The sequence below is a fragment of the Manis javanica genome, chromosome 2, assembly GCF_040802235.1.
Source record: "Manis javanica isolate MJ-LG chromosome 2, MJ_LKY, whole genome shotgun sequence".
Taxonomy (NCBI): domain Eukaryota; kingdom Metazoa; phylum Chordata; class Mammalia; order Pholidota; family Manidae; genus Manis; species Manis javanica.
The window spans coordinates 36,917,277-36,941,720 of NC_133157.1; the positions used below are offsets into that span (position 1 = coordinate 36,917,277).

A 24,444-nucleotide genomic window follows, 5' to 3' on the forward strand; every position below is an offset into this window, starting at 1 on the left:
ACATTAGAAAATCCATCAACATCATCTACCACATCAATAAAAAGAAGGACAAAAACCACATAATCATCTCCATAGATGCTGAAAAAGCATTTGACAAAATTCAACATCCATTTATGATAAAAACTCTCAATAAAATGGGTATAGAGCACAAGTACCTCAACATAATAGAGGCCATATATGACAAAACCACAGCCAACATTATACTTAACAGTGAGAAGCTGAAAGCTTTTCCTTTAAGATTGGAAACAAGAGAAGGATGCCCACTCTCCCCACTTCTATTCAACATAGTACTGGAGGTCTTAGCCATGGCAATCAGACAACACAAAGAAACAAAAGGCATTCAGATTGGCAAGGAAGAAATTAAACTGTCCCTGTTTGCAGATGACATGATATTGTACATAAGAAACCCTAAAGAAACCACTCTAAAACTACTACATCTAATATCTGAATTCAGCAAAGTTGTAGGATATAAAATTAATATGCAGAAATCTGTGGCATTCTTATACACTAACAGTGAACTAGCAGAGAGAAATCAGGAAAACAATTCCATTCACAATTGCACCAAAAAGAATAAAATACCTAGGAATAAACCTAACCTAAGAAGTGAAAGACCTATACTCTGAAAACTACAAGACACTCATGAGAGAAATTAAAGAAGATACTAATAAATAGAAACAGATCTTTTGCTCATGGATAGGAAGAATTAATATTGTCAAAATGGCTATCCTGCCTAAAGCAATCTGTAGATTCAATGCAATTCCTATCAAAATACCAAAAGCATTCTTCAATGAACTAGAGAAAATCGTCCTAAAATTCATATGGAACCATAAAAGACCTCGAATAGCCAAAGCAATCCTGAGAAGGAAGAATAAAACAGGGGGAATTATGCTCTCCAACCTCAAGCTCTATTACAAAGCCACAGTAATCAAGACAATTTGGTACTGGCACAAGAACAGACCCATAGACCAATGGAACAGACTAGAGAGCCCTGATATAAACCCAACCATATATGGTCAATTAATATATGATAAAGGAGCCCTGGACATACAATGGGGAAATGACAGCCTCTTCAACAGCTGGTGTTGGCAAAACTGGACAGCTACATGCAAAAGAATGAAACATTACTGTTTAACCCCACACACAAAAGGAAGTTCGAAATGGATTAAAGACTTGAATGTAAGTTGTGAAACCATAAAACTCTTAAAAGCCAACATAGGCAAATATCTCCTGAATATAAGCATGAGCAACTTCTTCCTGAACCCATCTCCTTGAGAAAGGGAAACAAAAGCAAAAATTAACTCATGGGACTACATCAAACTAAAAAGTTTTTGTATGGCAAAGGACACCATCAACAAAACAAAAAGGCATCCTACAGTATGGGAGAATATATTTGTAAATGACATATCTGACAAGGGGTTAACATCCAAAATATATAAAGAACTTACATGCCTCAACACCCAAAAAGCAAATAACCCGATTAACAAATGGGCAAAGGATATGAAGAGACAGCTCTCTAAAGAAGAAATTCAGATGGCCAACAGACACATGAAAAGATGCTCCACATCACTAATCATCAGGGAAATGCAAATTAAAACCACAATGAGATATCACCTCACACCAGTAAGGATGGCCAGCATTGAAAAGACTAAGAACAACAAATGCTGGCGAGGATATGGAGAAAGGGGAACCCTCCTACACTGCTGGTGGGAATGTAAGCTAGTTCAGCCATTGTGGAAAGCAATATGGAGGTTCCTCAAAAAACTCATAATAGAAATACCATTTGACCCTGGAATCCCACTCCTTGGACTATACCCAAAGAATACAACTTCTCAGATTCAAAAAGACATATGCACCTGTATGTTTATCACAGTACCTTTTACAATAGCCAAGATATGGAAGCAATCTAAGTGTCCATCTGTAGATGAATGGATAAAGAAGATGTGGTACATATATACAACGGAATACTATTCAGCCATAAGAAAGAAACAAATTCTACTATTTGCAACAACATGGATGGAGCTGGAGGACATTATCCTCAGTGAAATAAGCTAGGCAGAGAAAGATAAATGCCAAATGATTTCCCTCATTTGTGGAGTATAACAATGAAGCAAAACTGAAGGAACAAAATGGCAGCAGACTGAGAGACTCCAAGAATGTACTAGTGGTTATCAAAGGGGAGGGGTGTGGGATGGCAGGTGGGGAGGGAGGGAGAAGGGGACTGAGGGCTATTATGTTTAGTACACATGGTGTGGGGGATCACAGGGAGAACTGTGTAGCACAGAGAAGGGACATAGTGGATCTCTGCACTGATGGACAGTGACTGCATTGGGTATGGGTGGGGACTTGATAATATGGGTAAATGTAGTAACCACATTGTTTTTTCATGTGAAACCTTCGTAAGAGTGTGTATCAATCATACCTTAATAAAAAATTAAAAAAAAAAGAATGATAGCAGAATAGACTCAAAATGCTACCTATTGTAAGCTTCCACGTATGTGACATTCTGGAAAAGGCAAACCACTGAGTCAGACATCAGATCACTGGTTGTCAAGGCCTGGAGGTTGGTAGAGACCAACTATAGGGAGGCATGAAGGAATATTTGAGGGTGAGTAAATATACTACATCTTGACTGGTGGTGGTTACATGAGCATAAGAATGTTTTTGTCAAACTTGTAGACCTGTACACTAAGAAGGGTAAATTCAATTTTATGCAAAGTAGTCCCTAAAAAAAAAAAAGAAAAACAGTGACAGTAGCAAACTTCAGCTTCTTGGAGTATATTTACTTTGAGAAACAAAAAAGACTAACAACTCAAAGTAATTCAATTATAAATCTCTGGCTGGAACAATGAACACTTGAGAGAGAAAACTTACCTCATGCTTGCCCATGCACCATTTCTGAGTTAGGAAAGTACAAGGGGGACACTTCTCTTCACTATGACAAGAATGATATACTATAGAAAAAGAAAGGTAAAACTGGGATTAATGTTTAAATAAAGCCGCATAAGCTATTATACATGTTCTAACAGCATATGAAGTGGAACTTCTAAATTTAGGAGCTGGGAGTACCTTTTAAAATGTAAAGTAAAAATGGTGTGTCGGGGATCATAGGGAAGACAGTGTAGCACAGAGAAGGCAAACAGTGACTCTGTGGCATCTTACTACACTGATGGACAGTGACTTCAATGGGGTGTGGGGGGGAACTCGATAATATGTGTGAATGCAGTAACCACATTGTTTTTCATGTGAAACCTTCATAAGAGTGTATATCAATAATACCTTAATTAAAAAAAAAAAGAAAGTTAAAAAAAATGTAAAGTAAAAAGTAATTTAAGTGTTGAAGAATGAGCATGAGTGAGAAAAAGAAACTTGAGAGGGGACAGACATGACAAGCAGAAAGGGAGACTGCTTTTCTGCTCATCTCCTGCAGCACGGCCCCAGTCTGCCCATTCTACTAATTCTTTTGGCCCTACCTTACATGGCAACTGCTCACTTTTACTCAGACACCTTTGCTACTCATTCCATCTGACATGCTTCTTCTAACTCCCTTCAATTTCCTTACTGCCTGTAAGAGGCAGTTCATCCAAATTTACCTCCTGTAACTAAGTCTTCCTTAGCTGACCACACCCTGCCCTGAGCTCTCCTATGGTCCTTGACATCTTAGTAGTTAAGCACATGGCTTGCTACCATGTTATCTGGTTGCTGTGTTCTGCGCATTTAACTACCATCCTCTTCCTCTCAGGGAGAATGTAAGAAGCTCAAGGTCATGGGCTATTTTTTTCTTCCTCTGTACCTCCTTCTGCACCTGACACCATGCTAGAAATACAACTACAGTAAAGAAAAGTTAAATGAACAAAAGCAGGCTAAAACAATACAACTCATAAAGGGTTGAGTTCTTACTATGGACATTAACCAGCAGGGTTTGGACTTCATCTTTAACAAGCTAATGTAAAGCAGGGATCTGGGTGAGCATTGGTCTGGGCATTTACTTCATGCTGATGTGAACAATGCAGTAGGGGCTTGCAAACTAAGCTGGGAGAGCCATCCAAAGGTCCTCAGGAAAGGAGGGACTTTTCACTTCACAAGGAATTTATTTAATTCTGTTTTACTCTATTAACTGAAAAAACTGGGAACTGGTTATCTAACTGTCAGTCTGAACGATATGGCCAGACTTACTCTAAGCACCAAATCTGGTGACTTGAGTTATTTCAGGTTTGCCTCTAGGACTTGATAAAATGAAATGATGGGTTCAGTGTCATCCAAGACAACAATTAGATCGGACAGAAAATGGGTGATGTTAAGTAGCTATTGGTCTGGTGTGTACAGCAGTATATCCGAGAAAAACTGGAAACAAATGTCCAGCAATATGAGACCCATCCATGTAACATTACACTCTACTACCATTAAAAAGCTATATCGTAGATTTAAAATATTCATTAACAGGAAGAGATTTAATTTATAATAACAACAGGGAAAAAAATAGTTAAAATAAGTTCAGTTGGATCCTACTTTTAGGAAATAAATCCAAATATATATATATTTTCCCATGTAAAAAAGCCCTTAAAAAATACACAGACTGTAATTCCTAGAAGGTGACATAACAATTTCATTTCAGTCTTTTGACTTTTTCTTTCTTTCCTTTTATACGAAAGACATATTTTGCTTCTATAACAACAAAAACTCAAGTACTTTTAATTTTGCAAGAAGATGCTCAATTTTGAAATATGCACCAAAAGTGAAGGACACAAAGAAGAAAAGTCCCTGGAAGACAAAACCAGCTGGGGATTCTCTCAACCTTTTAGGTTTGGCATCCTCAGAGTAAAGCAATGGAAAGCACTGTGACTCTCAGCTGTGGCCCAGATTACAGCCTCGCCTTCACAGAAGCAGCCCCTGAGCACAGGCAGCAAGAGGCAGCCATCACAGCATGCCCTCAGAGCACTGAAGATGAGCAGACAACATCCTAATGGCACAGTGTGAGCAGGCTGTGAAGTGCAGAGGCAAGGAGATGGGACCCACCTGGATGGTCGCATTCATGCACTCTGGTGCAGGTCTGAGTACATTCAGGGGGCCTGGTACCACAGGGAACTGGAGGGAGGATCACTGATGCGCCACAGTGGCAGGTTAATTCATCAAAACCTGAGCAGCAGCAGGTAAAAACAAAACAACCCTCCATGAGTATGGGATGTTCACACACATATATATACAACATACACACACTTTCTTTTGGCTTGTATTTCTAGAGAATAATTTTTTGGGGGGGGCTCCTTTTTAAAAAAAATGGTTACTTTTTTCAAGTTGAAGTGGTGGCAAAGGAGCAGAGAGGTATGAAGTGTTCCACTTTTACTTGCCACGGACTCTAAGTCCATGAGTAACCCAAGACATTTTACATATATTTTATAAATAGATCTACAGACCATATCTTTTGAGAGGATAGGAGACTTCTACTACAGAAAATCCACAGAGATTATGAAAGCCACATGTAATTAACAAACATACCAAAATATACATTTGAATATAAATCTCTCTTCAGAGAGCCACTGAAGCCATTTGAAAAAATTCTTATAGGTAAAATCAACATCTATCATGCTAGAAATAAGAAGTTGAAATGAAGCACAAAGGTATATCTGAATTCATTAAAAACAGTTCACAAGCCAAATCAAAATGAGGGCTCACATAGGACAGCTCCAACGAGCAGCCCACTTATCATGAGCTCTCCTAAGCCTTAGACCCCATGGGTAGCCAGTTCTCCAATCTGAGTCTTGGGCAGAGGCTCAAACTTTGGCCATGGTTCTCAACGCATCAAGAGTTGTGAAGCCCAGGGCCCTCCATGATTACTCTACCCACTGCTTTTCCTGAGTCAGCCCTCTCCAGCAACCCCTTTAGAGGCTATACAAGGAAGCAGAAAGAGCCCTATAAACACAGTCAGGAGACTTAGGTATCCAGCCGTGGACCTACTACTTAACTTGCTCAGTAACTGCAGGCAGGTATTTAATAACCCTTCTGAGCTTTTTCTCTTTATCAAATGAGAATAACAAACCTTGACCTATCCACTCAGCAATATTATTGTGAGGACAAACTAATACATGTGAAACAACTAGGTAAAGGGTAAGGAACTATGTAAGCTGTTTCCATGGAAATTTATGTGTGTGATTTATAACAAAGCACTTACTTAACTCCTTTTTGAAATGACGTAGGCCTAGCATTCTAGAGAAAACATTTTGGGAAACCCTGATCTAGGCTAATCTTTTAATGCAGCAGTTTTCAAAGTGTGCTCTGTTGACCCCTAGAGGTCCCAGAAATCCTTTCAGGGAGTCCACAAAGTCAAAGTTATTTTCATAATACTACTTACATATTATTTGCTTTTTTCACTGTGTTAACATTTGCACTGATGGTGCAAAAGTAATAACGACTGGTAAAATTGCCAGGGCCTTAGTGCAAATTAAGACAGTAACTCCAAACTGTAATCATTTTATTTTTTACTGGCAAGCACTTAGAATAAATAAAAAGTACCAGTTTCACTTAAGAATGTTCTTGATAAAGTAGTTAAAAAAAAAACTTGGCTCTTGAATATATCTTTTTAATATTATGTAAAACAAAATGGGAAATCTGATTAACCACTTTTGCTACAGACTAAAAAAAAATACTCTGGTTGTTTTAAAGAATTGCACTTCTTGAATTATGAGCTGAATTAACCTCTTTTTTCATGAAATACCATTTTTACTTGAGACTGACAAACAAAAGGTATTTGGCAGACATTTTATCAAAAATTAACAAGTTGAGCCTGTAATTTCAAAAAAACTGATTTCGTTGCAAGTGATAAAATTCAGGCTTCCAAGTGAAAATAGAATTTCAAGTGAAAACAAAAATATGTATTTACCACTATAGGCTTGAAACTTCCCAACAGTTTTCCTAAGACTTTTGTGATGAGATTGGCAGTTATGCCAATGAATGGGAGTTTTTAGCATTGTAACACAAAATTTGTCAACATTTCAAAGATCTGCATAACCCACTGAACAATTATTTTCTAAATGATCAATGTATTGATGCTATAAAATCATGCACGGTACAAGAAAAACCAAGGAATTTTAATTTGACAGAGAACAAACACAAAAACTGACTCAAGTCCATCCTGAATTGAGGCTGAGTTTTAGTGCAGCATCAAAGAAGAATACCCACAATTATCTGAGAAGTTCGTTTTCAATAATTAAGCTCAGAAAATAAAAAACTTTTCCAAAAAGTTAATATACAATTATTTAAAAATTCTCTTTTCCAACTAGCTATCTGTGTAAGGCCGGATTTTTTTCAAATGCTTCAACTATAATAGCCACAGACGAGAAGCAGATATGAGAATCCATCTCTCTTCTACTAAGTCAGGCATCTACTCTTCTAATTTTTTGGAAAACACAGTTTCAAATAGAATGTTATTTGTGTTAATACATAATGGGTATATCATTTTAAAAAAATGAATAAATCATATTTTTAAAACTTCTGTTTTAATTTCTAATGTGGCAAATATAAATATAACTAATGTAAGAAGAGCTCCTTGGATCATTTTAAGAATGTTAATGAGTCCTAAGACCAGTTAAGTTTACAAACTACTGCTAATAATATAGAGAAAGAAGACAGCTGAGGACCGAATCTGGGTCAATAATATTTAAGAGGCAGGTAGCAAAAGAGGAATTCATTAATGAACCAGACCCCACCTTAGATTGTTGCTTATATCCCAGGTTTTGTACATTCAGGGTTGACAATACAACATTAGACTTTAAGTCTCAATATACCTGATTAGTTCAGTAAGCTACACCAATCTAAGCAAATCAATCCACATAATATATTATGCTTGAATTTCTAGAAGTATACAGTGAAAAACTTACTGGCTTGCCAGCATGACTGGCAGTTCCCACGATGACAAGGTTCTTCGCATCTATGAAGGCCACAACGGAGTTTCCTCCCACAAATCAAAGGACACTTGTGCTCCTTGTCCTAGGAAGAGATTTCTATTTGTTTACAAAACGGTTTTATATTTTCCATAAGCAAGAAGATTAATAAAAATGTTCTCCACATTTATGGATGAAATCATGTCTGTCTAGCTTCAAAATAATCAGGGGTAGTAGGTAGGGATGTGGATGAAACAAGATTAGCTATGAAGTCAGCCCTCTCCATGGGCCTCCTATTAGTCTTGCTGCTTTTGTATATGTTTGAAATTTTCAATAATAAGAGAAAGTCTTTAAGCCTTCAAATGCTGGTTTCTAAATAAGGCTTGACATACTGTATAATTTCATCATTCTTCACCTTGTCAATATATAAATAAAATAACTATATATATATAAATAAAATAACTATATATATATATATATATATATACCTTGCTATTGGTACTGTTACCCTGTTTACACACACACACACACACACACACAAACACAAAGTGGTTAACAAAGTACCAACTGCCAGGTAATGCTTCCTTTATTTAGTTCTATAGAAGTGAATACTTCAGATAACTGAAACTTGCTCCTTTCAAAAATGTACGCCCATTTTGCCTAGTGATCTGACCCAAGTTGTATATGCACCTGAAGTCCAACTTAGCTAAGCCCAGGACAGAGTGTGTGCTGGGACAGCATACAATTCACCCAGAGGACTGTATGCTCATCTAGTGGTCTTGGCCTCTGGGGCCCAAGGCCTTCCATCTTTCTTCTTTCTCATCCTCCATGCTGCTACTGGCTAACTTCTCAACCTGGCTGAGGCCAAATAAGGCCCTGCCTATCTTTATGGGCAGCTCTCTGACTGCTGCTCAGGGGCCCCTCCCAGTGGTTTCTAAATCTGGGTTGCATTCCAGATGGTGAGGCTTCCAGAAGCCCAGCCCATGGATGAATGTAATCTGATTGTATCTAATGTTTGGTTCACTTACCACACAGCATATCTCATTACATTTATGCCGTCCACACAATCGTTTCTTGTTACACCGCTTGTCACACATAAATGTAGCATCTGCTGTTGCCAATTTAAAAAGAAAAAAAAAAGGCAAAGGATATGAGCATTCATTAAACAAATATTTGTGTGACTATGGGCTGAAGAAATACAAATATAATAATGTAAATAAACTAGTTATGGTGAAAATGCCTGTTACAATACGATCATTTTCACTTGTCAAATTGAAAAAAAATGGAAAAGAAAATAGGAAGTGATTAATATACGGAATAGGTGAAGGTGTGGAGAAAAAGGCATATTCATACTTAGTGGATGGGAGTATAAACTCTTGGATCACATATGTAACTATCAAAAACTAAAGGGGTAGACTGTAATGGGGTATGTGGTGGGGACTTGATAATGGGGGAAATCTAGTAACCACAATGTTGCTCATTTAAGTATATATTAATGATACCAAAATAAAAATAAATAAATAAATAACTTAACCAGGGGAAAAAAAAAATTTAAGGGGTAATTCCATATTAAGGAATCCTTCCTACAGATTCAAAAGTGGCTAGGACACCTAAAGGCAACAAAAGAAAAAAACAAACTGGACTTCATCAAAATTAAAAGCCTTTGTGCACCAAAGGACACCACCAAGGAAGTGAAAAGACAACCTACATCATGGGAGAAAATACATCAAAATCATATATGTCATAAGGTTACAAAATATATAAATAACTCTTGCAATTCAACAATAACAAAAACAACCCAATTAAAAACTGAGCAAAGGACTTTAACAGACTCTTTTCCAAAGAAGATAGACAAATGGCCAAGAAAATGAAAAAATGTTCATTGTCATTAGGTCAACATCATTAGAAAAATGCAAATAAAAACCATAATGACATATCACTTCACGTCCAAGTAGCAATAAAAGATTCATAACACAACAGAACAAAAATAACAAGTGCTGGGGAGTATGTGGATAAATTGGAACCCCTATACATTGATGGGGGGAATGTAAAATGGTGTAGCCACTGTGGAAAACAGAATGGTAGTTCTTCAAAAAATTATGCACAGAATTACTATATGATCCAGCAATTCCACTGTTAGGTATATATCCAAAAGGTTTTAAGACAGGTATCCAAACAAAACTTATGCATAAATGTTCACAGTAGCATTAATCACAATAACCAAAAAAGATGCAAACCACCCAAGTGTCTGTCAACAGATAAGTGGATGAACAAACTGTGATATATCCATACAATGGAATTTTACTCAGTCATAAAGAGGAATGAAGTACTAAGATGTGCTATAATGCAGATGAACCTTAAAAACATGCTAAGTTAAAGAAGTCAGGCACAAAAGGTTATACATTGTGTGATTCCATTTATATGAAATACTCAGAATAGGTAAATCCATAGAGACAGACAGCAGATTAGTGGTTGCTAGGGTCAGGAGGAAGGGAGTGAGGAGTGAAAAATTAATGAATACAGGGTTTCCTCTGGGATAATGAAAATGTTTTAGAATTAGACTGAGTTGGCGGTTGCACAAACCTATGAATGTAATACATGCCACTGAATTTACTCTTTAAAATGGCACATTCTAAGTTATGTGAATTTTATCTTAATAAAAAAATACACTAGGTGCTAAAGTGCTTATTGGTGAAATGATGTTTGAGATTTGTTTTCAAAGTACTTCAATGAAAATAAAAAGTAGACAAGGAAGGGATGGATAAAACAAGAAACACAAAATGTTGGTTTAATTGTTGATGAAGGATGATAGGTACATAGGGGTTCATTATACTAGTCTCTCTACTTTCACATACGGCTGAAATTTTTCATCACAAGGTTTTAAAAATTGGGACAAGATGGTATATCCACATAAGGAATATTCTGCAAGAGGAAGAGGTATACAGACTGACATGGAAAGATGTCTTTGATATATTATTGAGAGAAAAAAAATCAAGCTAACAAACAGTACGATTAGTATGAATCTAAGTTAAGGGGGAAAAAACTACGTGCATGTGTATACATCTGTATGAATATAGAAAAAGATATGGACTCACACCGAATGAACTAATTAATGACAGTGGTTTCATCAGGGGAATGGAACTAGGAGAGGAAAATGGAGTAAAGCTGTATTTTCACTTTTTACTTCATACTGTTTTATTTAGTTTTTCACTTTAAAACTGCACTAATTTAATTTTTTCAATAAACATTTTCATAACCAAAATTTTGAATATGTTTATTATTTATTTATTTATTATTTTGGTATCATTAACCTACATTTACATGAGCAACATTATGGTTACTAGACTCCCCCCATCATCAAGTCCCCACCACATACCCCAATACAGTCACTATCCATCAGCATAGTAAGATGCTAGAGTCACTAGTATTCTCTGTGTTGTACAACCCTCCCCATGGCGCACTCCCGCCACATTATGTGTGCTAATCGAAATGCCCCTTTTTTCCCCTTGTCCCTCCCTTCCCACCCATCCTTCCCAGTCCCTTTCTCTTTGGTAACTGTTAGTCCATTCTTAGGTTCTCTGAGTCTGCTGCTGTTTTGTTCCTTCAGTTTTTTTCTTTGTTCTTATACATCACATACACGTGAAATCATTTCATACTTGTCTTTTTCCATCTGGCTTCTTTCACTGAGCATAATACCCTCTAGCTCCATCCATGTTGTTGCAAATGGTAGGATTTGTTTTCTTCGTATGGCTGAATAATATTCCATTGTGTATATATATCACATCTTCTTTATCCATTCATCTACTGATGGACACTGAGGTTGCTTCCATTTCTTGGCTATTGTAAATGGTGCTGTGATAAACATAGGGGTGCATCTGTCTTTTTCAAACTGGGCTGCTGCATTCTTAGGGTAAATTCCTAGAAGTGGAATTCCTGGGTCAAATGGTATTTCTATTTTAAGTTTTTTGAGGAACCTCCATACTGCTTTCCACAATGGTTGAACTAATTTACATTCCCACCAGCAGTGTGCAGGAGGGTTCCCCTTTCTGCACATCCTCGCCAACATTTGTTGTTGTATGTCTTTTGGATGGTGACAATCCTTACTGGTGTGAGGTGATATCTCACAATATTCAATGGAATACTGTGGTTTTAATTTCCATTTCTCTGATGATTAGCGATGTGGGGCATCTTTTCATGTCCCTGCTGGTCATTTGAATTTCTTCTTTGGCGCAAACTGTCTGTTCAGATCCTCTGCCCATTTTTTAATTGGATTATTTGCTTTTTGTTTGTTGAGGTGCATGAGCTCTTTATATATTTTGGATGTCAACCCTTTATTGGATATGTAATTTATGAATATATTCACCCATACTGTAGGATAACTTTTTGTTCTATTGGTGGAGTCCTTTGCTGTACAGAAGCTTTTCAGCTTGATATAGTCCCACTTGTTCATTTTTGCTATCGTTTCCCTTGCCTGAGGAGATATGTTCATGAAGAAGTTGCTCATGTTCACGTCCAAGATATTTTTGCCTATGTTTTATTCTAAGAGTTTTATGGTTTCATGACTTACATTCAGGTCTTTGATCCATTTTGAATTTACTTTTGTGTATGGGGTTAGACAATGATCCAGTTTCATTCTCTTACATGTAGCTGTCCAGTTTTGCCAATAACAGCTGTTGAAGAGGCTGTCATTTCCCCACTGTATAACCATGGCTCCTTTATTGTATATTAATTGAATGTATATGGTTGGGTTAATATCCAGACTCTCTATTTTGTTCCACTGGTCTGTAGGTCTGTTGTGCCAGTACCAAATTGTCTTGATTACTGTGGCTTTGTAGTAGAGCTTGAAGTTGGGAAGCGAGATCCCCCCTGCTTTATTCTTCCTTCTCAGGATTGCTTTGGCTATTAGGTGTATTTTGTGGTTCCATATGAATTTTAGAACTATTTGTTCCAGTTCATTGAAGAATGCTGTTGGTATTTTGATAGGGAGTGCATTGACTCTGTAGATTGGTTTAGGCAGGATGGCCATTTTGACAATATTAATTCTTCCTAGCCAAGAGGATGGGATGAGTTACCATTAGTTAGTGTCCTTTTTAATTTATCTCAAGAGTGTCTTGTAGTTTTCAGGGTATAGGTCTTTCACTTCTTTGCTTAGGTTTATTCCTAGGTATTTTATTCTTTTGATGCAATTGTGAATGGAATTGTTTTCCTGATTTCTCTTTCTTCTAGCTCATCATTAGTGTACAGGAAAGCAACAGATTTCTGTGTGTTAATTTAGTAGCCTGCAACTTTGCAGAATTCCGATATTAGTTCTGGTAGTTTTGGAGTGGAGTCTTTAGGGTTTTTTACGTACAATACCATGTCATCTGCAAATACTGACAGTTTGACTTCATTACCAATCTGGACACCTTGTATTTCTTTGTTTTGTCTGATTGCCGTGGCTAGGACCTCCAGTACTATGTTGAATAACAGTGGGGAGAGTGGGCATCCCTGTCTTGTTCCCGATCTTAGGTGAAATGCTTTCTGCTTCTCGCTGTTAAGTATGATGTTGGCTGTGGGTTTATCATATATGGCCTTTATTATGTTGAGGTACTTGCGCTCTCTTCCTGTTTTGTTGAGAGGTTTTATCATGAATGGATGTTGAATTTTGTCAAATGCTTTTTCTGCACCTATGGAGATGATCATGTGGTTTTTGTCCTCCTTTTTGTTCACTTGGTGGATGATGTTGATGGATTTTCGAATGTTCTACCATCCTTGCATCCCTGAGATGAATCCCAATTGATCATGGTGTATCATTCTCTTGACGTATTTTTGAATTCAGTTTGCTAATGTTCTGTTGAGTACTTTTGCATCTATGTTCATCAGGGATATTGGTCTGTAATTTTCTTTTTTGGTGGTGTCTTTGCCTGGTTTTGGTATTAGAGCTATGCTGGTTTCGTAGAATGAGTTTTGAAGTATTCCCTCCTCTTCTATTTTGTGGAAAACTTTAAGGAGAATGGGTATTATATCTTCTCCATATGTCTGATAAAATTCAGTGGTGAATCCATTTGGCCCAGGGGTTTTGTTCTTGGGTAGTTTTTTGATTACTGATTCAATTTTGTTGCTGGTAATTGGTCTGTTTAGATTTTCTGTTTCTTCCTTGGTCAATCTTGGAAGGTTGCATTTTTCCAGAAAGTTGTGCATTTCTTCTAGGTTTTCCAGCTTGTTAGCATATAGGTTTTCATAGTATTCTCTAATAATTTTTGTATTTCTGTGGGGTCCTTCGTGATTTTTCCTTTCTCATTTCTGATTCTGTTGATGTGTGTAGATTCTCTTTTTCTCTTAATAAGTCTGGCTAGGGGCTTATCTATTTTGTTGATTTTCTCAAAGAACCAGCTCTTGGTTTCACTGATTTTTTTCTATTGTTTATTTTTCTCTATTTTATTTATTTCTTCTCTGATCTTTATTATGTCCCAATTTCTGCTGACTTTGGGCCTCATTTGTTGTTCTTTTTCCAGTTTCAATAATTGTGACTTTAGACTATTCATTTGGGTTGTTCTTCCTTCTTTAAATAGGCCCAGATTGCTATATACTTTCCTCTTAGAACTGCCTTTGCTGCATCCCACAGAAGTTGGGGCTTTGTGCTGTTGTTGTCATTTGTCTCCATATATTGCTTGATCTCTCTTTTAATTTGGTGATTGATCCGTTGATTATTTAGGAGCATGTTGCTAAGCCTCCATGTGTTTGTGAGTGTTCTTGTTTTCTTTGTACAATTTATTTCTAGTTTTATACCCTTGTGATCTGAGAAGTTGGCTGTTAGAATTTCAATCTTTTTGAATTTACTGAGGTTTTTTTTGTGGAGTAATATGTGATGTATTCTGGAAAATGTTCCACGTGTACTTGAAAAGAATGTGTATCCTGATGCTTTTTGGTGCAGAGTTCTGTAGATGTCTGCTAGGTACATCTGTTCTAGTGTGTTGTTCACTGCCTGTGTCCTTACTTATTTTCTGTCTGGTTGATCTGTCCTTTGGAGTGAGTGGTATGTTGAAGTCTCCTAAAATGAAGGCACTGCATTCTATTTCCTCCTTTAATTCTGTTAGTATTTGTTTCACATATGTCGGTGATCCTATGTTGGGTGCATATTTATAATGGTTATATCCTCTTGTTGGACTGACCCCTTTATCATTATGTAATGTCCTTTATCTCTTGTTACTTTCTTTGTTTTGAAGTCTATTTTGTCTGATACAAGTACTACAACACCTGCCTTTTTCTCCCTATTGTTTGCATGAAATTTATTTTTCCATCCATTCACTTTTAATTTGTGTATATCTTTGGGTTTGAGGTGAGTCTCTTGTGAGCAGTATATAGATGGGTCTTGCTTTTTTATCCATTCTATTACTCTGTGTGTTCTGATTGGTGCATTCAGTCCATTTACATTTAGGATGATTATCGATAGGTATGTACTTACTGCCATTGCAGGCTTTGGATTCATGGTTACCAAAGGTTCAAGGGTAGCTTCTTTACTATCAAACCATCTAACTTAACTCTCTTATTAAGCTATTATAAAGACAGTCTGATGATTCTCTATTTCTCTCCCTTCTTATTCTTCCTCCTCCACTCTTTATATGTTAGGTGTTTTATTCCATACTCTTTTGTGTTTCGTTTGACTGCTTTTGTGGATCATTGATTTTGTTTTTGCCTTTAATTAGTACTTGGTTGGTCTGCTTTGCTTGCTGTGATTTTATTTTCTCTGGTGATATCTATTTAGCCTTAGACGTGCTTCCATCTAGACCAGTCCCTTTAAAATATTCTGCACAGGTGGTTTGTGGGAGGCAAATTCCCTCAACTTTTGCTTGTCTGGAAATTCTTTAATCCCTCCTTCAAATTTAAATGATAATCATGATGGACATAGTATTCTTCGTTCAAGGCCCTTCTGTTTCATTGCATTAAATATATCATGCCATTCTCTTCTGGCCTGTAAGGTTTCTGCTGACAAGTCTGATGATAGCCTGATGGGTTTTCCTTTTTAGGCGATCTTTTTTCTCTCTCTGGCTGCTTTCAATACTCTGTCCTTGTCTTTGATCTTTGCCATTTTAATTATTATATATCTTGGTGTTGTCCTCCTTTGGTTCCTTGTATTGGGAGATCTGTGGGCTTCCATGGTCTGAGAGACTATTTCCTTCCCCATCTTGGGGAAGTTTTCAGCAATTATTTCTTCAATGACACTGAGTATCCCTTTTTCTCTCTCTTCTTCTGGTACCCCTATAATACGAATATTGTTCCGTTTGGATTGGTCATACAATTCTCATAATATTCTTTCATTTCTACAGATCCTTTTATCTCTCTCTGCTTCAGGTTCTCTGTATTCCTGTTCTCTGATTTCTATTCCATTAACAGTCCCTTTCACCTCGTCCATTCTGCTCTTAAGACCTTCTATCGATTGTTTCATTCGTGTTATCTCCCTCTGGACTTCATCCCTTAGCTCTTGCATATTTCTCTGCAGGTCCATCAGCATTGTTATGACTTTTATTTTTAATTCTTTTTCAGGAAGATTGGTTATATCTATCTCACCAGGCCCTCTCTCTGGGGTTGTCTGAGTGATTTTTGACTGGACCAGATTCTTCTGCATTTTCATGGCTATAGAAGTTGTCGCAGGCAGGTGGTGCATGTGTCAGCTGGGAGAACAAAGTCCCTTCCTGCTTGTTGGTTGCCTTGCTCTTCTCTGCTGCCTGTTTTGGTTACCCACACACCGTGTGCAGTGTCTGGGATAATCTCCTGAGATGCTGTGGGCAGAGTGGCCCTTGGGATAGCCTAGTGCAATGCAGGGGGTGGCAGTCATGCCAGGTGTGTTCTCCTGTGAGAATGGCACCCCTTCTTGCCTTCTGGACCTTGCTCTTGTTCCTCTGTCTGTCCCGGTTATCTGTGCATTGGGAGGAGGATGTGTGGTTGCTGTGAGCGGGGCTCTTCTCTGGCTGCTCCGCAGCTGTGGTGGGTCTGCCGGTTTGCTTGCAGTGCTGGTCAGGGGGAATGAATGGCAGGCTGCTTATTGCCATGAGGGGCTTCAGGGCTGCTTTACCCTCCAGGGAGTTAGGGAGCCTGAAGTTCCTCAAGATTCCCAGCCTGCTGTGCTGAGTGTGCTAGGAGGATTTTGTCCAGCCGTTGAGCCCTTGTCCCTTTAAGACTTTTAAAAAGTGCCCACTTTTCTTTTGTTCCAGGGGAGCTGCCTATGGGGACCCACTTGTAGTCTCCATCTTCAATTTTACTTTTCTGTTTCTCTAATATCCAGTACACCAAGCAATGTATGTCTGTACTTTCAGTACAGATTACTAGGGCTGGTTATTTAGTTCTGTGCTTCCACTCCCTCCCCACTCTGATTCTTTTCCTCCCACCGGTGAGCTGGGGTGGGGGAAGTGCTCGGGTCCCGCTGGGTCATGTTTTTGTATCTTACCCTTTTTGTGAGATGCCAAGTTCTCGCAGATGTAGACGTAGCCTGGCTGCTATACTGTATCTTCTGGTCTCTCTTTTAGGAATAATTGTATTTGTTATGTTTTCAAAAATATATATAGTTTTGGGAGATTTCCACCGCCCTACTCATGCCACCATCTTGAGCCCCCTCCTCTGGATATGGTTTTGAGGCAGATATTTTTGGCTACCTCCAAAACTGCCCCTTCCCACCTTCTTCAGGCTAACAAATCCTTAATTTTGTTCAGAAACTGGGCACCTGTGTGCTTCTAAGTTCCAGTCTAGCCTGTCATGGTAATTTCATTCCCTTGCTAGTGTTGGGTTTATGCAGAAGCACGTGATATGAAGTATATTGAGGGCCTTTCAGGACTGTTTTCCTCACTCTTAAGGAAAAGAAGCTTAAGAATCTCTTTCCTTTAGATGTTGCTGGGTAAGGACTTGATCTGTGAAATTGCTGTAGCTACCTTACACCCACTGAGGAGAAAACCAAGAAAATAACAGAGAAGTTGAACTGGAGTCCAGGAATCCTTGAACTTGGAATTAACCAACCTTGAACTTCTGCCTCCAGACTTATTGTTACATGAGACAGGAAGTCAGTTTTCTTATACCTGCAGCCAGGTATCCTAACCAATAGTTTTCTTCTGTTTCATCAGTGTCAAAGATATTTCTCACTTTGTCAAGGGTCTGAATTCATTTTTTTTTGTACACATTTTATTTCTACCCCCTTTCCAAAAAGGTTTCAAGGTGGCTTAAACAAAAGACTGTGTGACGGTTAGCAGAAAAAAAAAAACAAAAAAAAAAACGAATCCTAACAGCATGGGACATTGGAATCAAGGACAAGGTTAGGAAGGCTGTGTCCCTTTTCCAGGTATCCAGTCTTACCAAGCCTTGAGGAGATCAAGCATCACAGTCAATGTTAAAAAGTTTGCTTCATTAAATATAATTTACCTTCACTTTCCCCCATCATTTTATTATAGAAATTTTCAAACATATAAAAAAGTTGAAACAACTTCACAGTATTGGGTTTATGCCCACTACTTAGATATGAACAAGTAACTAATAGAATAATCTATCTATTCTTCTATCCACCATCCATTTGTTACTTTCTGATGCATTTCAAAGTAAGCTACAGCCATGAATACACTTCCCCTAAATTTTTAACATTTCATTAACTAGAATTTATTTTTACTTTTTTTTTGAGGTAAAGATTACATACACTGAAATGCACAAATATTAAGTGTACCTCTGCTGAATTTTGACAAATACATAACCCAAACCCTTAGTTTAAGATATAGAACATAACTTTCACCCCAGGAAGTCCCAGTTCCTTCATGCCCTTTCCCAGTCATACCTTCACTTTTGAGACTGGTACATGGAAGCTCCTATGGAAAAAGAGAAAGAAACAATAACCAGTTCAAGAATAAATGAACACCACTACAGTGTAATGCTAAATGTAACAGGCATATCCCAAATACTCTGTACTTCTCTGGCAGTTACTTATTCACCAATTTCGCCTGCCTGGTAGGTTGGCCCAGACCTATGTTAATATGTTTTACTCACAACAGAGCTCCAGGTTTACTGACTTATCATGCAAATATATTTCTAACAGTCTTTGTGGTCTGGCCTCCAAATTCTCACAAAATCTGCATGGAAAGAGGGACTGTTAAAGGCACATAAAGGAAAGAGAAATAACTTCCTGGCAAGGATAAACAGAAAAAGCCATAAAAAGCAGATGTAAGAAATGAAAATATGTAACAGTTGGGTTCCACTTAATGCAGAGCAAACAGCTCTACATAACTCAAGAGCACCCCTGACAACACTGCTGGGAAGCAGTGGCATACAGTAGTCCTTTGGCATTTCAAAGTTTTATTACTGGGCTTTCAATTATGTGTGAATGACCCCAAAGGTCTATCACATGTCATTTTGCTGAGGTATGATTCTGAATATGTGGGGAGAGACTGCTACATGGGCAGCAAATTAATGCCTTGGAGGACAGTGAGCCTGGCTGGCTGCCCAGCATCTACATGTTAATTTGGCTTTGAAGTTATTTATTCAGAAACTAGCAAATGATAAAAACATTCCTTCTTAGTGTAAATGACCAGCTACTAGAGTTGATAACAGAAGTGAAAAGGTCTACGAATTGAAGCTTCTTGGCTAGAAATATGTTTTAGATAAGTTAATGAATTGGCTGCACTGGATGATATGAAAAAGTTCCCCACAGCTCTCAAGAGATGTAAAGCAAAGGTGACTCATGAAATTGCTTGAGTGAGTGCTCCAGTTAAGGCATATACTGCACTGTACAGAAGAAATTACAGGCTGGAGTGGTATCTACAACCACAGTGAAAGGCAGAGCTCCCATTAATCCCCACAATAAATACAAATGACCAATAAAAACTTAAATACAGTATTCTTTGTTAAAAGGTAGTAAGATATAGCATACATTTCTGACTCCCGCTAAAGTGAATAAAAGAATAAAACCTTTAGAGCTTTAAGAAATAAGTTTTATTTATCTAGAACATTGACTTCCACGGAAAAGCCCATTACATTACAAAAAATACCTCATGAGAAAATCTGGCTAAACAATGAGGTGGTGATCATCAGTTTCAAAGATATTTCTCACTTTGTCAAGGGTCTGAATTCATACTGATAGTAAGCTCCTCCACCAATTTTAGAATAAGACTTTTATTTGGAGAAATTCAATTTATATACAGCTTTTCAAGAATACACTCACTGCCATGGGGTCCACTATAAGAGGGAGCAAAAACAGAGGGTGAATGAGAAGCAAAAAAGTACAGAGCTACAGAAAGAAATTGCTGGGGAGAAAGAAGTAAACTGAGAGTAGTCATTTCCAGCTCATGCATCCCAACCCTGCTTGTAATTCTTAGTACAAAGAGCACCTCTGGGCATTACTAAGTTTGTGATTACTAAATCACAGTACATCACAGTCTTCAAGCTGGTATTGATAAATTGGTCCTGTACCTGATATTCAAAATAACTCTACTGCCCCATGTATAATTATTTCACACACACACACACACACACACACACACAAACCCACACATGTTCACACAATTTTGTGGTGTGTATTTTGTACTACTTCTGTATTGTTTCCCCTTTGTTCTGAAGCTTATCTATTAAGCTAGCTCCCAATTTATGGACTACAACCTCAAAATAATTTGCAAGTTGGCTGCTAACCACACCTGTATTTAACAAAAAACCACGTGCTCAGAATTCTGTCTCCACCCCAGCCTATGCTCTGCTAGGACAGGTGCTGATAAGCATTGAAATGACCAGAAGCAGGTCACAGAGCAGGACAGATCAACACTCAGTATGTTCCACTTGTTGAATTACCCAAAGACTAACACAAGAAGGCTCTTGCCTCTTCTGGTAACAGATAAAAATGGGCACTAATGCTAAAATGGTAAGATGCCCCTTTTATAACACTAAGTCCAATCAAAACTACCTAGAAATTGACAATGGTGAAAAATTAAACCTTACCAAAAGAAGAGTTCAGTCCTTTGCCATTGGCGTCTGGGAGATAATCTCTAAGCCCTTGGAAAATTATGCCTGATAAGAATGTCATTGTTTGCCTAGGGCCTCAGGTCACTAGATAGTCTAACATGACTAAGGGTACAGGCTGGCCATACCACAAAGACTAATGAAGCAATTTAGGGTGGAGGCTTTGGGTCACACAGTATCAGATCTCTGGAGAGACTGGAGACTGAGATTAGCTACATGGGCAGTCAACCATACCTGCACGATAGAAACTATCCAATAAAAACTAAACACCCAGGCTCAGATGAGCTTCCCTAGTTGGCAATACTGCATGCATACTCATACACTGACGCCGTCATACACTGCTGTTCCAACTCCATGGAGAGAGGACAACTGGAACTTTGTATTTGGTACTTTCCTGGATTCTGCCCTGTGTGTTTTCCTTTGGCTGATTTTAATCTGTATCCTTTGCCTGTACTAACCTGTAACCATGAGTATAATCACAGCTTTCAATGAGTTCTGTGAGTCCTTCTAGTGAATTATCAAGCCTTGAGAGTGGTCATGTGGATTACTCTAATTCAGCAGTTGTCTAAACTCTTGCAGTGGGTGTCAGATATGAGGGTTATCTTGTAGACTGTGTTCCCTCTAATTTCTTAGTTAGTTAACAGTGCTGTTATTCTCTTCTGGCATCTGGCATTATCACACTTGTACTTGGTAGAGCTATTTGTATACTTGCTTTATCCCCATTACTGCCCTCTGATCCTTGAGGGCTGAATCCCCCCCAATGCTTATCGTACAACTGGCCCCATAGTAGATGTCAGAATATATTAGCTGGATTTAATGAATCATATACAGCATAACAAGAATAAAACTGAGGTTATTTTGATTCTTCTCCTCCCATAATTACCAATTTAAAAGGCACTACTGGCAACAACTCTAGCACTGTTTAGGATTTACCTTTGTTTTGAAAGAGCATCTGCAGGAAATAACTGATGTGCGAGAGCATGGTCCACAGTCTCCTTCATGGCAGAGCTTTTCACAGGTATGAATGAAATCTTTAATAAAAATGAAAAGAGTTGGAAATGAAAATCACAACTCCTCATTTTCAGACTCCCAAATTCACTAGCCACATTAGTATCCACCCCATTCCCTTCATCTGGCAGGCTGGGCCTTTTCTGGCAAGGACAGGGCCCAGCAGTTGTCACTGGAATATGTTCTGGAGTGTACAATGCTTTGCCTAAGTCAAGGAAGAGATATTCTGACTCTTTATTTAGGACCCATGTCTCCAGGTTAGAATTGGGTCTCCTTAAAACTGTAGCCATGGAGGACTTTACTAAGTTCTCTTGACTTTGAATTATCATCTGAAGATCATACAGAAACCATGATCTATAATCTCAATGACTTAAAGCTCTGTGAACAGCCATAGTCTGGGATCAGCCATAGTGTCTTATGGCTGCTGTTCACATGATATATTTTTTCATCCTTTTACTTTGACTTTAAAGTCTGTTTGCTGAAATAGCATATATCTAGAGATCTTGTATTTTTTTAAAATTTGGTTTCACAACTTCTGCATTTTAATTGTTTAATTCAGTCACATTAATATTACTGACATGGATTTATACCTGCCATTTTACTTTGTTTTCTCTATATCTTATGTCCTTTTTGTTAATCTAATCCTCCATTATTGATATGTTTTGCATTAAGTATTTTCTAATGTAACAGTCATTTCCTTTAATGGTATTTTTCACTATATTTTTTGTTATTTTCTTAATGGTTGTTCCAGGGATTATCATATATATTATCAGAATCAACTTCAGATTTATACTAACCTATACCAGTAAGAGATAGAAGCTTTACTCCTGGGTAGCTTTATTCCCTCTTCTCCTCTTTTGTGCTATTATTGTCATACATTTTACATCTATATGTTATAAACTCAACAATAGTTATAATTATTACTTTATATGTTATGCCTATTAAAGAAGCTAAGAAAAGAAAGAAAGGAGAACAAACATATGCTTATAGTTCATTATATTTTTCTTCTCATTTACCATTTGTTTTTCTTCATTTTTTCCTGTGGATCTGAGTTACCACCTGGTATCATTTCCCTACTCCAGTAAAACTTTGATCCCACCCACCTTCTTTGTGCTCTTATTGTCAGATATATTTCTATCTGTTATAGGCCTAACAACACAATTATATACATATAATTTTATGTAATTGCTCTTTAAATAAGTTGAGAAAAGAATATGCATTTATACTGTCTTTTATAATTATGTAATTGTTTTTACTCTGATTTTTTATGTGAATTTGAATTTATTTCTGCGTTCACTTGCTTTCACCTTGAATAACTTCCTTTAGTTTTTATTTTAAAGTAGATCTGCTAGCAACAAATTGTTTTTAATCTTCATTTTTGAAAGATTTTTTTGCTGGGTATAAGATTCTTCATTGGCAGTTTTTTCTTTCAGCATGTTGAATAGGTCATCCCACTGCCTTCTGGTTGTGATGCAGTGTTGTCCATTGTTTCTGATAAGAAGTTTGCTGTTAATCTCACAGGGGTGCTTTTTGTATGTGACGAGTCATTTTTCTCTTACTGCTTTCAAAATTTTCTCCCTTGTCTGGCTTTTAACTTTTTACTTTGCATCTAGTTGTGGATCTCTATGAGTTAATCCTATTGGAATTTGATGAGCTTCTTGCATATGTAGATTAATGTTTTTCAACAAATTTGGAATGTTTTTAGCCATTATATCATCAAATATTTTTCTGCTCCATTCTCCTCTCCTGTATGTATTTCTATTACATATATGTTTGTGTGCTTAATGGGGTTCCACATATCTATGAGGTGCTGATCATTTTTCTGTTTTCTATTTTCTCTGTTCTTTGGATGAAATAATCTCTCTCACTCTATCTTCACATTCATTGATTCTTTCTACTGCCAGCTCAAATCTGTTGAGCCCCTTTAATGAATTTTTCTTTTTCCTTATTGGACTTTTCAATTCCAGATTTTCCATTTGGTTCTCTTTTATAATTTCTGTCTATTGATATCCTCTATTTGATGAGACACTGTCTTTATACTTTCTTTTACCTTTTTAAACATTCTTTAGTTCTTTAAACATATTTATAATGGCTACCTTGAAATCTTTGTTAAATCTGACATCAATCACTCTCATAGAAAACAGAAATATGAGGTAGGGCAGGGAAATGGGACAAGGGTCATGCCATTGTAGAATCTACTTAGCTTGCAAAAAAGGCCCAGCTTATTCTTTAGTTTTATCTATATGCTGTTCTTCCTCTTCTTCCAGTCCCTTAATCAATTAAGTAACTTTGTAACCAGAACAGGAGACAGACCTCTGAAGTGCAAATGAACCTATGTGGATAAAGAATGCTGAGATCTAGACCAACACAGTCACCTAAATAACCCTATTCTTAAGACAAACCTTCAAAGGAATTATGAATCACTTGTATACATCATGCCTTATGTTGACCCCTGCCCAAAAGGCCCTATAAAACTCCAAACTCTAAAACCTTAAGTGCACCTCCTGAGGCTGCCTGCATTCCCCTTTTTTTGAGTGTGTATTTTTTGCCTTAAATAAAGTCTTCTTGCTGCTCAACTTATTGTGTTCTATCTCTGCAGTCTTCC

General features: G+C 37.5%; 1 protein-coding gene across 2 annotated transcripts in view; it reads right to left on the minus strand.

Moving 5' to 3' along the window:
* The window catches only part of NFX1 (nuclear transcription factor, X-box binding 1), a 75,466-nt gene that overhangs the window by 19,789 nt on the left and 31,233 nt on the right, over nucleotides 1-24,444 (minus strand). The window contains exons 10-15 of one of the 2 annotated variants that reach the window (XM_017654429.3): nucleotides 21,765-21,862; nucleotides 18,664-18,694; nucleotides 8,903-8,982; nucleotides 7,872-7,980; nucleotides 5,014-5,133; nucleotides 2,872-2,951 (exon numbers count right to left, since the gene is read on the minus strand). In XM_017654429.3, the coding sequence (XP_017509918.3) occupies nucleotides 2,872-2,951; nucleotides 5,014-5,133; nucleotides 7,872-7,980; nucleotides 8,903-8,982; nucleotides 18,664-18,694; nucleotides 21,765-21,862 (518 nt within the window). Of the gene's footprint in view, nucleotides 1-2,871; nucleotides 2,952-5,013; nucleotides 5,134-7,871; nucleotides 7,981-8,902; nucleotides 8,986-18,663; nucleotides 18,695-21,764; nucleotides 21,863-24,444 lie in introns of both variants that reach the window. The other variant, XM_017654428.3, reaches the window with a different exon arrangement.